The sequence below is a fragment of the Phallusia mammillata genome, chromosome 7 (assembly GCF_965637545.1).
Source record: "Phallusia mammillata chromosome 7, kaPhaMamm4.hap1.1, whole genome shotgun sequence".
Lineage (NCBI taxonomy): Eukaryota > Metazoa > Chordata > Ascidiacea > Phlebobranchia > Ascidiidae > Phallusia > Phallusia mammillata.
This window is the reverse complement of record NC_137258.1, coordinates 12,440,165-12,454,420: the sequence shown is the minus strand read 5'-3', so window position 1 is coordinate 12,454,420 and position 14,256 is coordinate 12,440,165. Positions and strand designations below refer to the sequence as shown.

Sequence of the window (14,256 nt, the reverse complement as noted above, 5' to 3'; positions counted from 1 at the left end):
GGTTTCCTTTTATGATCTACTTAAGTTTTTGTATCTTACTGACTAACTTAACTGACTTAACAAATTTATTAACGTTTAGTGCCCAGACTCACGCAATGATCGAAAAGTTGGACCGTCTTGCAACAACTGCACTTGTGAATGCGAAGTAAGATTTTAATGATTTTTTCGAAATGTTAATTACATCTGTCGTGAATGCTGGTACTGTGTTACACCCTGTAGGCAAATGTAAATGACAGTTGTAAAAGAACTCTGACTTTTATTGCAGCTCCCAATTGGACCCCCCGGGCCCATCGGCAAAACAGGAGAACCAGGACCTTCTGTAAAGGTAACCTTTAGTATTGGATGTTTTTAAATTATTAGACCGACATCAAAGTGTTTATGTGCTTAGGAAAAGCACAAATTTTATCAAGCGAAATTTTTGAAAAGGCGATAAAAGCTTACTGAATTAGGCCAATATTTGTCATGCGAGGTTTCTCTGCGGTAACCTTGCCACTCAGCGTTTCGTTTTGCACAATACCGCAAGTAAAGTACTTTAACACACATTAGTGGCGTGGGCACCTCTCGAACTGTTATCTTTTAAAAAAGATTGGTGCAACCATGAGTGGAACCTCAAAGTTCCGCTGATTTTTACCACACTGCAAACACACTTTACCTGTGAAAACAATGATTAGCTTCTTTTTGCGATACATTGGTAATTTGCAAGCGTTTCTGGTAGATGGGCTTTAGCAAGTTTTTTGGAATATTTTAACACCGCCCACGCAGATATTTCATACAATACGCCTTGTATTTGAGTGTCATCGTTCACGAGTTTCTGAGCCGCGTTGATTGATGGCGCTTTTGTCGCCACACACGAGGCTTGCTGCAAAAGTTCGTTCGCTTTCCAATTTCGCCCAGGCGTGTCTTAAACATGAATTTCACGATGTTGCAACGTTTTACCACATTAAGCCAACCATGTGTATTTAAAGGGAGAACCAGGAAAGAAAGGCGAAGTTGGCCCTGATGGACCACGAGGTCTAAAAGGAGAAGAGGTATCACTACATATACAATATATTAATTTACCTTTGAAGATTTATCGTATAAACACTTCAATTAATAGTAGACTTTCAAGAACTTTCAGTTGTTTACCGCAGTTATCAAAGTTAAATTGTGACAGTTTGATCCTCGCATCTAAGTAACATTTAATCATAATATATTGCTATGCGTTTATCTGTTCAAGTAGAAATTTTAAAGCTGTTTTTAAGACTTTAAAAATGTTTTTGTTATTTACAGGGAGAAAAGGGAGATAAAGTAAGTAGAAAATGTAACCAAATCGTTGAATCGATGTCCGTAAATTAGAAACAGTAGATGATTAATACGACTTTGTCTGTGGACCAAGCTAAATAACAACTGCTCTTTGTCGAGTGTTATTGGTCGATATATCCTAAACAAAGATTTCTTTTAGGGAGATCAAGGAGAACAGGGAGACATTGGACCACCGGTAAGTTGACACAGCTTTAAATTCGCGGGTGTAAAAACCAGCTTAAAGATGGGAACATTGACAATGTACAATCTCTAGACACCACGGTTTCACGGTGCGAATAAACCCCCTTATTGTTACTTATGTAATCTCCTCTAAACATAGCAATGTATGTCGTATTTTACCCGACACTTATTGTAATAACCAAGTTGCTTAACCAGTAGACACGAAATCTTTGTTTAGTTTTGGCAAACAGTAACATTTTTTTCTTTTAGGGTATTGATGGGATTGCAGGAATTGAGGGTGAAAAGGTATGCGATGATTGCGTGTTTTATTTTAGGATATCAAACATTCTCGATTTTTTTATTACTTGCAGGGTGATGAAGGAGAAAAGGGTGTACAGGGGCAAAAGGGTGAATCTGGAGTTGATGGAAATCACGGAGAGGACGGTGATCGGGTAAACATTATTAGATTTATTTAAAAGCCCTTCTTTGTAATGCAAAAAATAAAACAAACTATAATTACAGGGCGAAACAGGACAAAAGGGAGAAGTGGGCGAAAAAGGAATACAAGGTCTCAAGGTAATTTTGACATTTTATTTCCGAATTGAAACAGGTAACAACTTATTGCTTCAAATTCATTTTTAGGGCGACAAGGGAGACGAAGGTGATGTTGGTGAACAGGTGTGTACAAGTTCCCTTTGTCGGTGTCTTATGGAAACGTCAATGTCATAATAAAAATGTTGATTTTCAGGGTATTGAGGGTCCCCAGGGTGTCAAAGGACAGAAAGGAGAAAGCGTCAAGGTATGCTGGATATTTTGTTAGAAGGTATGCAATGATTTTACGTTATCTTTTTTTATTTACCAGGGCGATGAAGGTGATGATGGCAATGAAGGCCCAGTTGGACCAAAAGGCATAAAAGGAGATCTAGGACCAGAGGTTAGTCTGTTCATACATTCAACATTGTCAGTTATAGTTAAGGTTTCAATAAGACATGTATTCGAACCAAGCCTACCACGAATTTAATTCCCCATGACACGATGTGTTTAAAGACAGCTGCGACCGCAAAGATGGAACAGCTCTTGGCGCGGATATAGCCTAGCTAACACCACTGGCTTACCAAACCGGTTTAAATACACATGGCTTGTTCACATGTACACACTAACATCACCATTCTATACTAATAATTTCGTTTCAGGGTGACAAGGGACGACAAGGACTTTGTGGTCAGCCGGGACCTGCTGGATTACCAGTGAGTTCTTATTTTAGAATAAACTTTGGGTTAAGATTTTACTTCATAACCTCATCTTTTTGTCACGTTTTTTAGTATTTTGTGGCCACTTTAAGGAGCCAATTATTCAGTTATTTCTAGTTCTACCAAGTAAGCTAGCGTAAACGTATAATAATTGACCACATTGCATCGCGTTTTTTTTTTACCCCAAATTGGTCCTAATTTGTTTGCTCTGACTTGCAGGGCCCTGATGGAATTCCCGGTGTCGATGGAGCCGAAGGTTCTCGGGTGAGTTTTGTAATCCCTGTAATCATGATTGAACAACCACATCGTTTTGTCAAGCGTAAAATACTGTGTCCTGTTTTTGTTTTTTATTTTAATGCACCTTTTTAACCTTCAAGGGTCCGCAAGGTGTTCAAGGACCAAGAGGAGAACGTGGAGAAATCGGTGAAAGGGTAAGTTTACCAAAAAATGATTATTTTTAAATTGCAAACTGAGAGCATGTTGCCTTTTTTCCTAAAAAAGTTTGTTTAAACAAAATGAACTTTATACCTAATGAGCCCACACAAAAGGTAAAACTGTGCTCAGATCAGACAAACGATTACTGCTAAACTACGCAATATATCATAGAGGTATAAACGGCTGCAGAGGCCGCCTTAGCGTCGCCGCTTACATATTTTAGTGAGGTCATCAACCGATTTGCTCAAGCGTCGATTCTCTTGCTGCGGCACGTTCGTCACACATTCGTCCAAAGTTAGTGCGTGGGATTTGACATTTGCACGGAACAGACGCTTTCCGTCGTAATGGAATGGTTTCCTCTCTTACTGCGGTTTAGGGCGGATACGATTAAACTACTATCATTACCGTGTGGGCACAATGTTACAACACAGCTGATATAACAGTACTAAACTTTAACGAATCTTTTTATAAGTGCGCTAAAATGTGAACACCCTCGGTAGTTACTTTTCAACTGAGGTAAAATCTCAACTTCAACGACAATGACTCCCTAATGCCTTGAAACCAAACCAAAGTGATCGGCATTTTATTGCAGGGCGAGAATGGAGTCCCTGGCGAGCAAGGTTTCCCTGGACGAGATGGTCTCCGTGGAGAGAGAGGTCCAGAAGGCCCACAGGTATTCAGGTCATACTTTCAGATCTATTGAAATCGGTAACGATCGTAAATGTCAGGGCGAGCGGGGATTCAAAGGAGAGAAGGGTGAACCGTCAGACGTTCCAGGTAGACCTGGCATTCAGGGCAACCGTGGTGGAAAGGTAAACGCCCATTGTTGTTTTCACGTCTACTGATCTTTGCCTTCCTCACGCAAATATTTGGATGACAGGGTGATTCAGGCGCCGATGGATCAGATGGAACTGATGGGGCACAGGGTGTTCCAGGAGTACAAGGCCCACAGGTTTGGAATGCTAATGCTTTCCTATTTTATAAGTTCAGTATTGACTAATGCTATTTTCCGCAGGGTCAAACAGGCCCCCGTGGACCCCCTGGCGAACTTGACCTCAATCAACTCCGTCCAATCATTGCGGAGATTGTGCGTGAGCTGCTGCCAGCAGGTAATCCAATTTAGATGAAACCCAACAGTTAACGTAAAACTATTCCCACAATTTTATGTTGGACTAAAATCATTTACTGATGCCACTTTATATTGTTTTGCAGAATGCGGTAAGTTGTCTCCGGCGAACCTTCAGTTTCAGCAATGATTTTGGGTTTGGGGCTTAATTTGATGCGCTCATAATATACAAGAGTAATATTATGTCGCTTGTTCAAATATAGCTAGTATGCTTTAGTGCGGTGCTGTCAACCAAACAATATTTACCCGTTTATTATGTTGTGATAAAAAGGTACGTAATTTGTTTGGACCAAAAAAACAGCCACTATGAAATTTTTTGTATCAATGTTGTGGTGCGCTGAATGGTAAAACCACTGATACTGATTAAATTCACATTGCATGATGCTTATTACCGGTGCAGCTTGTAACTGCCGGTAACTGCTGGTCTCGCGTGAACCAGTGCTTCAGTTCGTCACGGTAAGGTTGATGCATGTGTATTGTGTAATGTAGCACCGCCCCAAGAACCCCCGAACACATGTCAAGAATATCCTGTTGATGTTGCTTTCCTCGTCGATGGAAGTGACTCAATCGGTCGAGAAGAGTTTGTAAGTGTCAAGGACTGGATTCTTCTTGCCGTTGATCGATTTAAGCCCGGAATGCGTTCAATTCCTTTGCACGTCGACGTAGTGCAGTATTCAGAACGTAGCAACATTGAAGTTCACCAAAACGTCGAAACTAACATTAGCGAAATCGAGGAGCAAGTTAAAGCCATTGAGCAAATGCGTTCTGGCACTAAGACATACACCGCCATCCAGTTTGTCAATGACGAAGTCGTACCCGAGATGCGCGATGGATCGTTCAAAATTCTTATCACTATGACTGATGGGGATGCTAGTGATGACCGCAACGAAGCTGCAATCGAAGATGCAAGAGCCAATTTCCACATGATGTTTTCAGTTGGTGTTGGCGACAAAGTCGACAACGAAGAGTTGTTAGATTTCAGCAGTAACGGCCACGTCTTCAATGTTGGTGATTTTGCAACCTTGGAAAGCGTTATCGCCAACATTGTTGAAAACACGTGTGCTGGTATCGACGCAATACTTGCAGGTAAAGTATGATGCAGTTGTCAATCAGCTTTGTCAATTAGTGCGTAGCTGTCAGAATCAGCCATTTAATTGCATGGGTAGCGACAAACGCACGTAAGGAAGCGTCTGTTTTTTAACTTGAATTAACATATGTTTAATCCCAAGGAAGCTGTATTTATTGGTTGCTCCTGTGGACAGTAACAGCAACTTGCGTCCAGTATTATACTTTTGAATTTTAGACGCTCTATGATTTTAGAATCACCTCGTTTATATGATTATACCCGTGTATGGTTTACATAATTGGTGCCATTGTATTTAACTGTGGTGTTTAATTAAAAGCATACTGTATTCTGTAACATGGGTACCTAACTGTTTAACTTCTGTTTTCCCGATTTCAAAAATAACTTAATATAGGTAGATTTTGCTTTTTACTCGACAAACGTATCGATAAATGAATGACTTCGTGACCTGTTGCATGTTTTTAGAAAATTGTGAGCGTATGATACTTCTGACTTTACAAAATATGATGCTTTTATTTCTTGTCTTTTTTATATGTGTTTTCCGTGTTCCGAGTATAATTTGTATTGTAAATGGTTGCCGTTGAAGCACTGCATGTTTATTGCTTTTGCATGCGCTTTAAATTGCACGAGTAATTGCTTCGAATGTAAAACTTATCATAACATCTGTGTTCAACCAAGCTTAAACGATATTTGTTTATGTTTTGCAGAAGCTGGTGAACCTGTGGTGACAACCGGTAAGTGATTGCACGTTTATTCGTAATATGTTGGTGTAAACGGTGAAAATAGGACACCTTTAGTTACGTGGCAACGTGCGATTGAGCATTGTGCCAAGATATACCGAACCGTAAGCCCGTCAAACCGTCATGTAAATGTGAGCGAATCCCAGGCATTGGGTTTGGAAGATTATAATATGTGATTGTTAAACGATACAGAGTAAAGTATGCTTGGTTTTCTCGTAGTAGTGCGCAGTAGCTGTGTTTCTTAACGATCGACCATTGACGTTGCTGTGCCACCGTGACGTCGCAAACGAGCAGGCGCAAGAAAACTTGTAAATTTTCTTGACGAGCTAAGTTGCCTGATTGTTAAATTATTCTTTGGTGAAATGAGAATGAGCAGACGGGAGTTGCGACCTCCAGTTTGTGGCGTCATGTGGCACCAAGCGACTTTATTAGACTTTGTTGATGACTCGCAACTCCCTTGTGCTCTTTCTCGTCTTGCAGTTGCTCGTTTTCGACGTCACCATGGACTAAAACAGCGTCACCACCGAAGGCCTTAGCCTGTCATCTTGGGTAGCATTCGCCCCAGCGTCAAACAAGTTCCACCCGACCACAAGTTCTATATCAATGGCATTTTAGTTGCACTTAACATGCAACTTTTTCAGCATACGATTACTAACCTTTTTAAATTTGAAGTTCAGCATAAATTAGAGTAGAATTTTCATGGTGTTTTGTTTAATGCGCTGCAGTGTAATTTGAAAATAATTTCATGTAATATAAACCAATTACCGACGCTTCTTTGTAGACGACTAACACTTATACTTCCTGATATTGCATTTGCTTTGGCATTTAGTATGCAGGCATTCGCTTTTACGCGCAAAATTCACCGAAGCAAGGCATTGTGTAAGAGCTCATTTCGCATTCCCATTTCAACACATCGCCTCCGCGTGCCCATAGCGCTAGCTCTCATGGGCTGAAAGCTTTTTCTTCGCTAAGTCATGCGCCAAGGAAAACGCTTCATCACCAAAATCAATATAAAGTCGTTACGAGCAAAGATATAAAAAATTCACAACATTGTGCGAATAATGAAAACGTCACTTCAAAGTAATGGAAACTACATTTGGCGTACTTTGATTTTCAGGCCCTTCGCGAGGCGATGTGAAGAAATAAGTCGCCATTTATTGAGCGCAGCGCGAACTTGACACAACAAAACGGAATGCGACCACACAAAACAAAGTTTTTTCGTTACAATTAATGCGTTAATTTAAGAATTACTTCGATCTGTGTAATTGGTCAAAACTTTGTGTTTTTTGTAATTTTCATCATTTGTATCACAATATTTACTGCTTCAATTTCAAATTATGTAGTTGTCCTGTGTTATCTTTAGTCACAAAGGTGTGCATGTGTAAAAAAATAAAGCGATTAGATGCTTCTCAACTCACCATAGTGTTTTTGTCTATTTTTGATGCCCTAATTGGACTCGACGGCTACATCTGACGTACGAACGGTATTTGATCAAACATTTGCCTCTATAACCACTAAACGCCATTCAAACTCACTTGTCATTCATGCATCCCTTGCGATGAACTTAAAACGTAGGCTTGCCACTGCCACCAAAACCAACGCGAGACCCATCAGTAGGTGATGGTGATGACATTTGCAGTCAACCTGTGCCTTTGGGAAACTGCAATCCCGAAGGCGATAACCGTGTTGTGGGAAAATATTACTGGAATAGTGCGCTTCAAAAGTGTTCTTGGTTTTCGTATAAGCGCTGTCGAGGAAGCAACATATTTGACAATGAACTAGACTGCATGAGAAGATGCAATCCATCATGTAAGGGTTCATGGGAATAGTTATTAGATTTGCTCTAAGTGGCCTTAATATCTGTAAATCCCACAGGGATTGACCTTTCGCCTGGTTATCGTTTTATCTTTACGTCTGGGCATGTTATATAATATGAACCAAAGTAAAGATATGAACAATTTTCCACTCGTGTAACTTCATTCTAAAACTCCGGCGTGATCACCGATTGAGGATTTTGCTTGCCAATATGCCATCAGTAATCATCTCAGTATCGACTGAACCATAAGATTCCACATACTTTTGTAATTTTGCGTTCATTAGCATGACTTGCGAGAACCATGGATTGAGACGACTGTCTTGTCGTTTACTCACCTCAAAATACATTAACATACTGTGGTTGGTCTTATTAAGTTGCCCCAAGTTTGCCCCCGAGTCGTGGTGATAGCAGCCCGGGATGCATCGACGCCATGACAGACCTGGCCTTCATCATTGACGGCAGTTCATCGGTGGGAATGAACGGTTTTTCTCTTCTGAAAGAATTCCTGAGGAATGTTGTCAGCGGTTTCCACAACGTTGGCAACGACGGAACACAAGTTGCGATGATCCAATACACGGACAATGCTCAGTATGTTGATCAATACCTTCACTGCGCGTTGTTTATCACGTTCGGTGCTTTACTTGAGCTATAATGATTTGTGTTTAGCTTGGAGTTCGATTTCTCACAAACGACCAGCAAACAAGCTGTTCTTAATGCAATCGACAATCTGGTCTTCAGAAGTGGAAACACTGAGACTGGTGAAGCAATTGAGTTTGCGCACGCCCTCTACAATGACATAGAAGGCAGTCGGGATTCCAGAAAAGTACACAATGTTTGCGTTTTTTTACATTTACGGTAAGGAGGTGAAACATTGGTGTGAAATATTTTATCTTTGTGTAGGTTGCTGTCGTCATCACTGATGGAAGAAGTCAAGATGACGTCAAAATCCCTGCAGAAGAACTGCGTATTGCAGGTCAGTGTCGTTTGCACAATTCCACTGGTATATTTTACAGCACATGTTCACACGTTCCTTATCCTTTGAACTTGGCGTGGTAACGTTTATTAAGTAACCAGATTGTTGAACCGCCTATTTATTGTTAAACATTGCATATGCCACAGAGTATCGTGTACGATATAATCAAGTGCAGTTTCAAGCGGAACAGTAAAGCCGGTACATAAACATAAGTAAACAAGCGACGCTTATAAAGTTGCCGCGAGCATTTTGGACCCTTGCCAGTCAATTTCGAGACAAGCTAGTTTTGTGATTTTATCTTATACAAACACAAGCGGTACCATTGTACTTTTTTCGACTGGTTTGTCGTAGTGTTTGGGTCTTTGTGGTCAGGTGCAAAGATCTTTGCGATCGGCGTCGGCGAAGCGGAACTTGTTGAACTTGAGGAAATTGCCTCGAGCCCCTTGACCGATTTCATCTTCAGTGTTGATGATTACACTGCCATAGCAACCATTCAGGAAATGCTGGTAGAGAAGATCTGTATTGCCGCAAGGGGAACCTACAGATGTAAGTGTTTGCGACTTTCTGCATTATGTTGGCAACTTTTTTAGAGTTTGTTTTTTGGGTAATTTAAAGCTTGCGATCAAAGTTTTAGTTTGATCGTGAATCTATTTGCCCGGTTTGTTGTGGCATTTTAGCATTTCACTTTTTCCATTTAAAAAGAATAAGGTGACGGCATGATTAATAAGTTAATAGAAATACGAAGGAGTCGATTTCGACCCAGTAGTTTTTTTACAGCTGCAAAACATTTAAATTAATTGTAGCATGCAAGTCTTGTAGCTTCTTGACTTCTCCTACAACAACATTATTGTTTGCAGCAAGCTTATCATTACTACCACATTACTTACGAAAAATTTGACCCTTGTAAGCTGTGACACGTAATTCGTTGCGCAATACACAAGTAAACATATTTAAAAAATAAAATTTACGAGAGGGTTATGGCACAGTTGGGAAAAGTGACACGCTTTTACATTTTACCAAAACCGTAGTCTTTTGCAATTATTGTGAGTATGCGTTTAAGAATGACTTTTCGTCATTATGGGTCCCCTTCCCTGAAGGGGACACATATTGTTTTTGTCCGTATTTTTTTTTTCTTTTTTCTTTTTTCTTTTTTCTTTTTTCTTTTTTCTTTTTTCTGTCTAACGCTGGCTTGTTAGACGCGTTTGGTTAAGAAAGAGTGCTTCAAATTTATTCAAATTTGCACAGATGTTAGTTATTAATCCTAGTTTGGTCCCCGTGAAATTTGACCCCAAATGACCCAGCGGTTCACCCACAGACCCCCAAAACGTAAAATGTTTAAACGCTCGTTTGTAACGCTCGTTTGGTCAAGAAAGCGTGCTTCAAATTTATTCAAATTTGGACAGATGTTAGTTATTAATCTGAACTTGATCCTCCAAAAGCTTGACGTCGGATAGACGTTTTACGAGAGGTCGTTTCGGTGATTAGATATCAGCTGTTTTGCACAGCAATGCTATGTCGTTTTATTAAGTTATCACTCACATTTTCAGTTTTGGCAAAGGTTTCACACCTATGACGTGATTTAAACCTAATAACCGTGCTTCGGTTTCGTATATGTCAAACAAAACTTTGTTAATCAGACTAAATATGAAAAAATAAACTTGACTTTTTTGGAAGATAATTTTTTTTTAAATGCTCGTTGTCAGGTTGGCCGCTGCATGACCACGAGTTACTTAAGGTCAATTAGTAGGTATTACTAACACAGTTCAGAACTTTCTTTCGTCATAACGTAGCGTTTTTTTAATCAAATACTCAAGGCATGTATAAATTAGGTCAGACAGTGTTGTTGAACACTAAGGACGGCGTGCTATTGAAAACGGTGTCAAAAGGCCAAACAGTCGTTTGGTGTGTGCACCCTAAAAGGTTACTACAGGTCAATGGTACTCGTTTTGCGAAACAAAGTTAAATGAAAAACAATTTGTTATGTATACACTTGCAGCAAATCGCTTTTTAATTTAATGTGTCTGTAACACAACTGTTACAGCTTTCTAGAAAAAAATTGTGTTTAAAACCCGACCTTGGATGACAACATCTGGGTCAAAGCAAGAGATTAAATTGAAAGTATTTGTTTCGTTCTTTTTTAATGTTTTTGTAATTATACGACAATATTAGTGCAAAAAAATACAAACAAATTTTTTTATTGTTGGGTTAATGTTTGTAAAAATTTGTTCTTAAGAATTAAAAAATCACCGCAACATTTGTTTACCGTAAATCCGCACAAACGCGCGTGTGGGGACCCATTAGTTTTTGTTTACAAAAACAATCATATGTGTAGATCAAATGATGTGTATAGTAAATTGGTAAATATCGTATAGAATATATAAAATGGAAGTATATCAGAAAGCCACCATTCTAGTTTTAATTTGATGTAATTCCTTTCAGAGGCAAGTCTGTTTTAAAATAAGATATTCATCATGGGCAATCGCAACAATTTAATTTAGAGTGTTAAGATAAGCCTATGAAAACTTCCTTGTATGGCTTTTGACGTCCATGGAAGCATGCATTATCGCGTGGCGACGCTACCTAACTATGTGCAACGGTTTGCTTGGCTTGAATTGACAGGACTGACTAAATGTGAATGAGGGTGTGGGGTGTGAGTTGTCATTTAACAATTGTCGCGTGCAATTTTACAGCAGACGATGGCGAGACAAGTTCGATCAAAGATGAGGATCTCCTTCCAGGTTTGTTTCATTCTCTTGCTTTTTGAGGGTGTGGCTTGATTTGCATGACTTCAAACTACCTCGCTTCTTTTCGACTTTGTCTATAGTGGCTGAAACAAATCTTTCAATAATTTTGCATTTTTGTTACTTTTATTAGGAAAACATGTCAAATGTAACTCTCATATTTTTATCACGGATAGGAGGCGGTAAAGAGCCCTTTCCACCAGATGACGATTACTTCAACGGAGGATCCGGAGAATTCGAATTCACCATCTAATACATATAAATTTTCTATCATCAGCATATCCACGCACCACTATTAATTCAATTTAATTGCCTTCCGCAGAAGCTATGTCTTTCTACTGTACGATACACTCAGCATACTAGTTTTTTAGTTTATATACACAGCTCCATACACGCTTGGCCATCTTAATCTGGATACTAAAGTTCAAAAATACAAAGAGCTGTTTGTCCACCCTCATGTTTAACATCAACGAGTTTGTCGTTTCGGCGTTTTTCAAGGTGAACATTAACTTTGGCATTTTGACTTCACTGTTGCTCAACGCAATCGCAGAATTGACTTTTTTCTATTTTCGTGTTTGCTTCTCCATTTTAACCTGTCATTTTACCTGTTAACCAACATCCCGTTTAATTATATACCCTCCAATTAGTAAAACTTTTCATCATGTAAGACCTGTATACGTCCCCTAATAAATGCATTTCGCTTGTTGTATCTACATCTGAGCTACACAACTATTAGACGTGTCGAAGTGACTTACCCAAAGATTTAGTTAAGCAACTAAAGTCACAATGCGAATGTAGATGTCACTTAAATGTAAATTATCATGTTTGGGGTCCTTGCCCTATTGAACAGTTACAGTATAGGTCTATTGCAAAACACAAATCACAAAAAGCTCAGCACTAAACGCTGTTGCTCAACCTTCTTAAACGTTCTTAAAAGAAATCAATGTTATTTTCCGTAACAAATAGTTAAACTTTTTGAAAGTATAGAAGAGCCAATTGAAGGTATAGAAGACTGAATATATGTTTTAACTGGATATAGTCACTAAAACTACAATGCTTTTGTCACTTAAGTATTTGGCTTATCCATTGCTGAAAATATCTTTTTTTCGGTTGAATTTTCGGTTGACGCAATAGGCATTGCATCGCTGTATAGTTGAAAAGGGTAGTACGAAAAGAATTGAAGAAAAACAACACGAAACACTGGTTTAAAGTTCAAACTTACACGAATCAACACGCAAGAGTTCCTAAACAATGTTTTTTCTCCCCGTTTGCTCCTTTTTTGCAAACGTATGAGCATATATAGCTTAAATAACTATACACTCCTTGCCTCATTGCACTCCTCATTCACAGCTCTTTGCCTCATTTCACTTTCACTGAGGCAAACCACATAAAGGATTTTTTGTGTTCCAAGCAGCCGTAGCAAACAGTTTACTTCCGGGGTGACTGTACGTACAAATTTAAAGGGATAAAAATGTAAAAGCTTATATGGGACCAACTTTTAGGATGAAATGCAAACGTACGGTATTGCGCATAACAAATAACTGTGATTTGAAAGTAGTACGAAATAAATAAACAACTAAGAAATTAACTTGTTTAACACAAATGAAGCAAGTTTTGGGGCGATAAGATGTACTTGTAAGTCTTATTTTCGGTTGATCCACTTCAGCAGTGTTTTTTCAACATACTTAGCATAAAAATATGTATCACAACTGCATGTGAATAGGTATCACGGCGTTCGCAAAAGCGAATACTTTGGGTACTTAATCGGGAGAAGAAAACATTGTGTTGTGTTAAACCACACCAAAAGAATTATTTCGCAATTACAAAAAGGCGTGGAACTCCAAAAGGAGTTGTGGCAAACCACAACTCCACAACGTTGTGGCAAACCTATTGATGGGACGTACTGCAAAATCTATAGGCCTAAAGGAAATAATTATTGTGTGGAGTCGAATGTTTCTTATAATTATGAAGAGGCTGCAATGCTTTCTGATACGATGTACGCAGGTCTGTGAGTTTTTTTATCGGTCAAATAAATAAAAACAGGCTATTAAGTCAATAATTAGATCATGGCGACACCATTCGTCCGATAAAACATAATATTTCGCAAACAGTAAAACTCCAGCATATACGTGATAGCATATAAGCACAGGAATTAAACATACCAACATAATAAGCAGTTGAGACAAACTTGTCGAACAGATCACACCGACCAACATCGATTTGACGACGAGTCATAACGGTAAAATGAGCTTTAACGGTAAAGGGAATTACTAACAGGATGAAAAATGCTATGCTCACCAGCATTTTTAGACAAAGGTCAAAGTGATGTATCGAACCCGCCAACATTGCCTATTGTGGTAGGATGTTTTCAACTAAAGGGAACTAAGTTTATAAGTTGGGTTTATTGGTATTTTATTGTAAAGCTCACCCCAACCCGATACGTGTCAGCATTTACACACAATTTTGGTTTTAAATAACGCTATTCGTTAATGCTCTTAATTGCGCCGTACATCGGTATTCAAAGTTTTCTGTTTTGAATTCTTACCGTACGTTAGTAGAATTTCCTTATCAAACTGGTTTGGTGACCCCTGCTTTCAATCAACTTTTACAACACGGCAGCTGAAAAAAAT

The 14,256-nt window shown here is 39.0% G+C and overlaps 1 protein-coding gene across 1 annotated transcript; it reads left to right on the top strand.

Annotated features, from left to right (window-relative positions):
* The first annotated feature begins 11 nt into the window (after positions 1-11).
* LOC145238990 (matrilin-1-like) lies at positions 12-12,335 on the top strand. The gene is made up of 28 exons (XM_080102287.1): positions 12-24; positions 87-145; positions 266-325; positions 966-1,028; positions 1,270-1,287; positions 1,442-1,477; positions 1,732-1,767; positions 1,833-1,913; positions 1,984-2,037; positions 2,104-2,139; positions 2,210-2,260; positions 2,324-2,395; positions 2,655-2,708; positions 2,931-2,975; positions 3,089-3,142; positions 3,739-3,819; positions 3,875-3,958; positions 4,027-4,098; positions 4,162-4,255; positions 4,359-4,364; positions 4,762-5,358; positions 6,064-6,090; positions 8,287-8,500; positions 8,579-8,735; positions 8,813-8,885; positions 9,258-9,431; positions 11,576-11,623; positions 11,803-12,335. Exons 1-28 carry the CDS (start codon positions 12-14, stop codon positions 11,877-11,879), a joined length of 2,436 nt encoding a protein of 811 aa, XP_079958413.1. The 3' UTR covers positions 11,880-12,335.
* The last annotated feature ends 1,921 nt before the right edge of the window (positions 12,336-14,256 follow it).

Bases quoted from the DNA above. Each gene is read 5' to 3' on its own strand.
- LOC145238990 (XM_080102287.1), top strand. The intron at 1,914-1,983 runs GTAAACATTATT...CTATAATTACAG, and splicing joins ACGGAGAGGACGGTGATCGG to GGCGAAACAGGACAAAAGGG. The intron at 5,359-6,063 runs GTAAAGTATGAT...TATGTTTTGCAG, and splicing joins TATCGACGCAATACTTGCAG to AAGCTGGTGAACCTGTGGTG.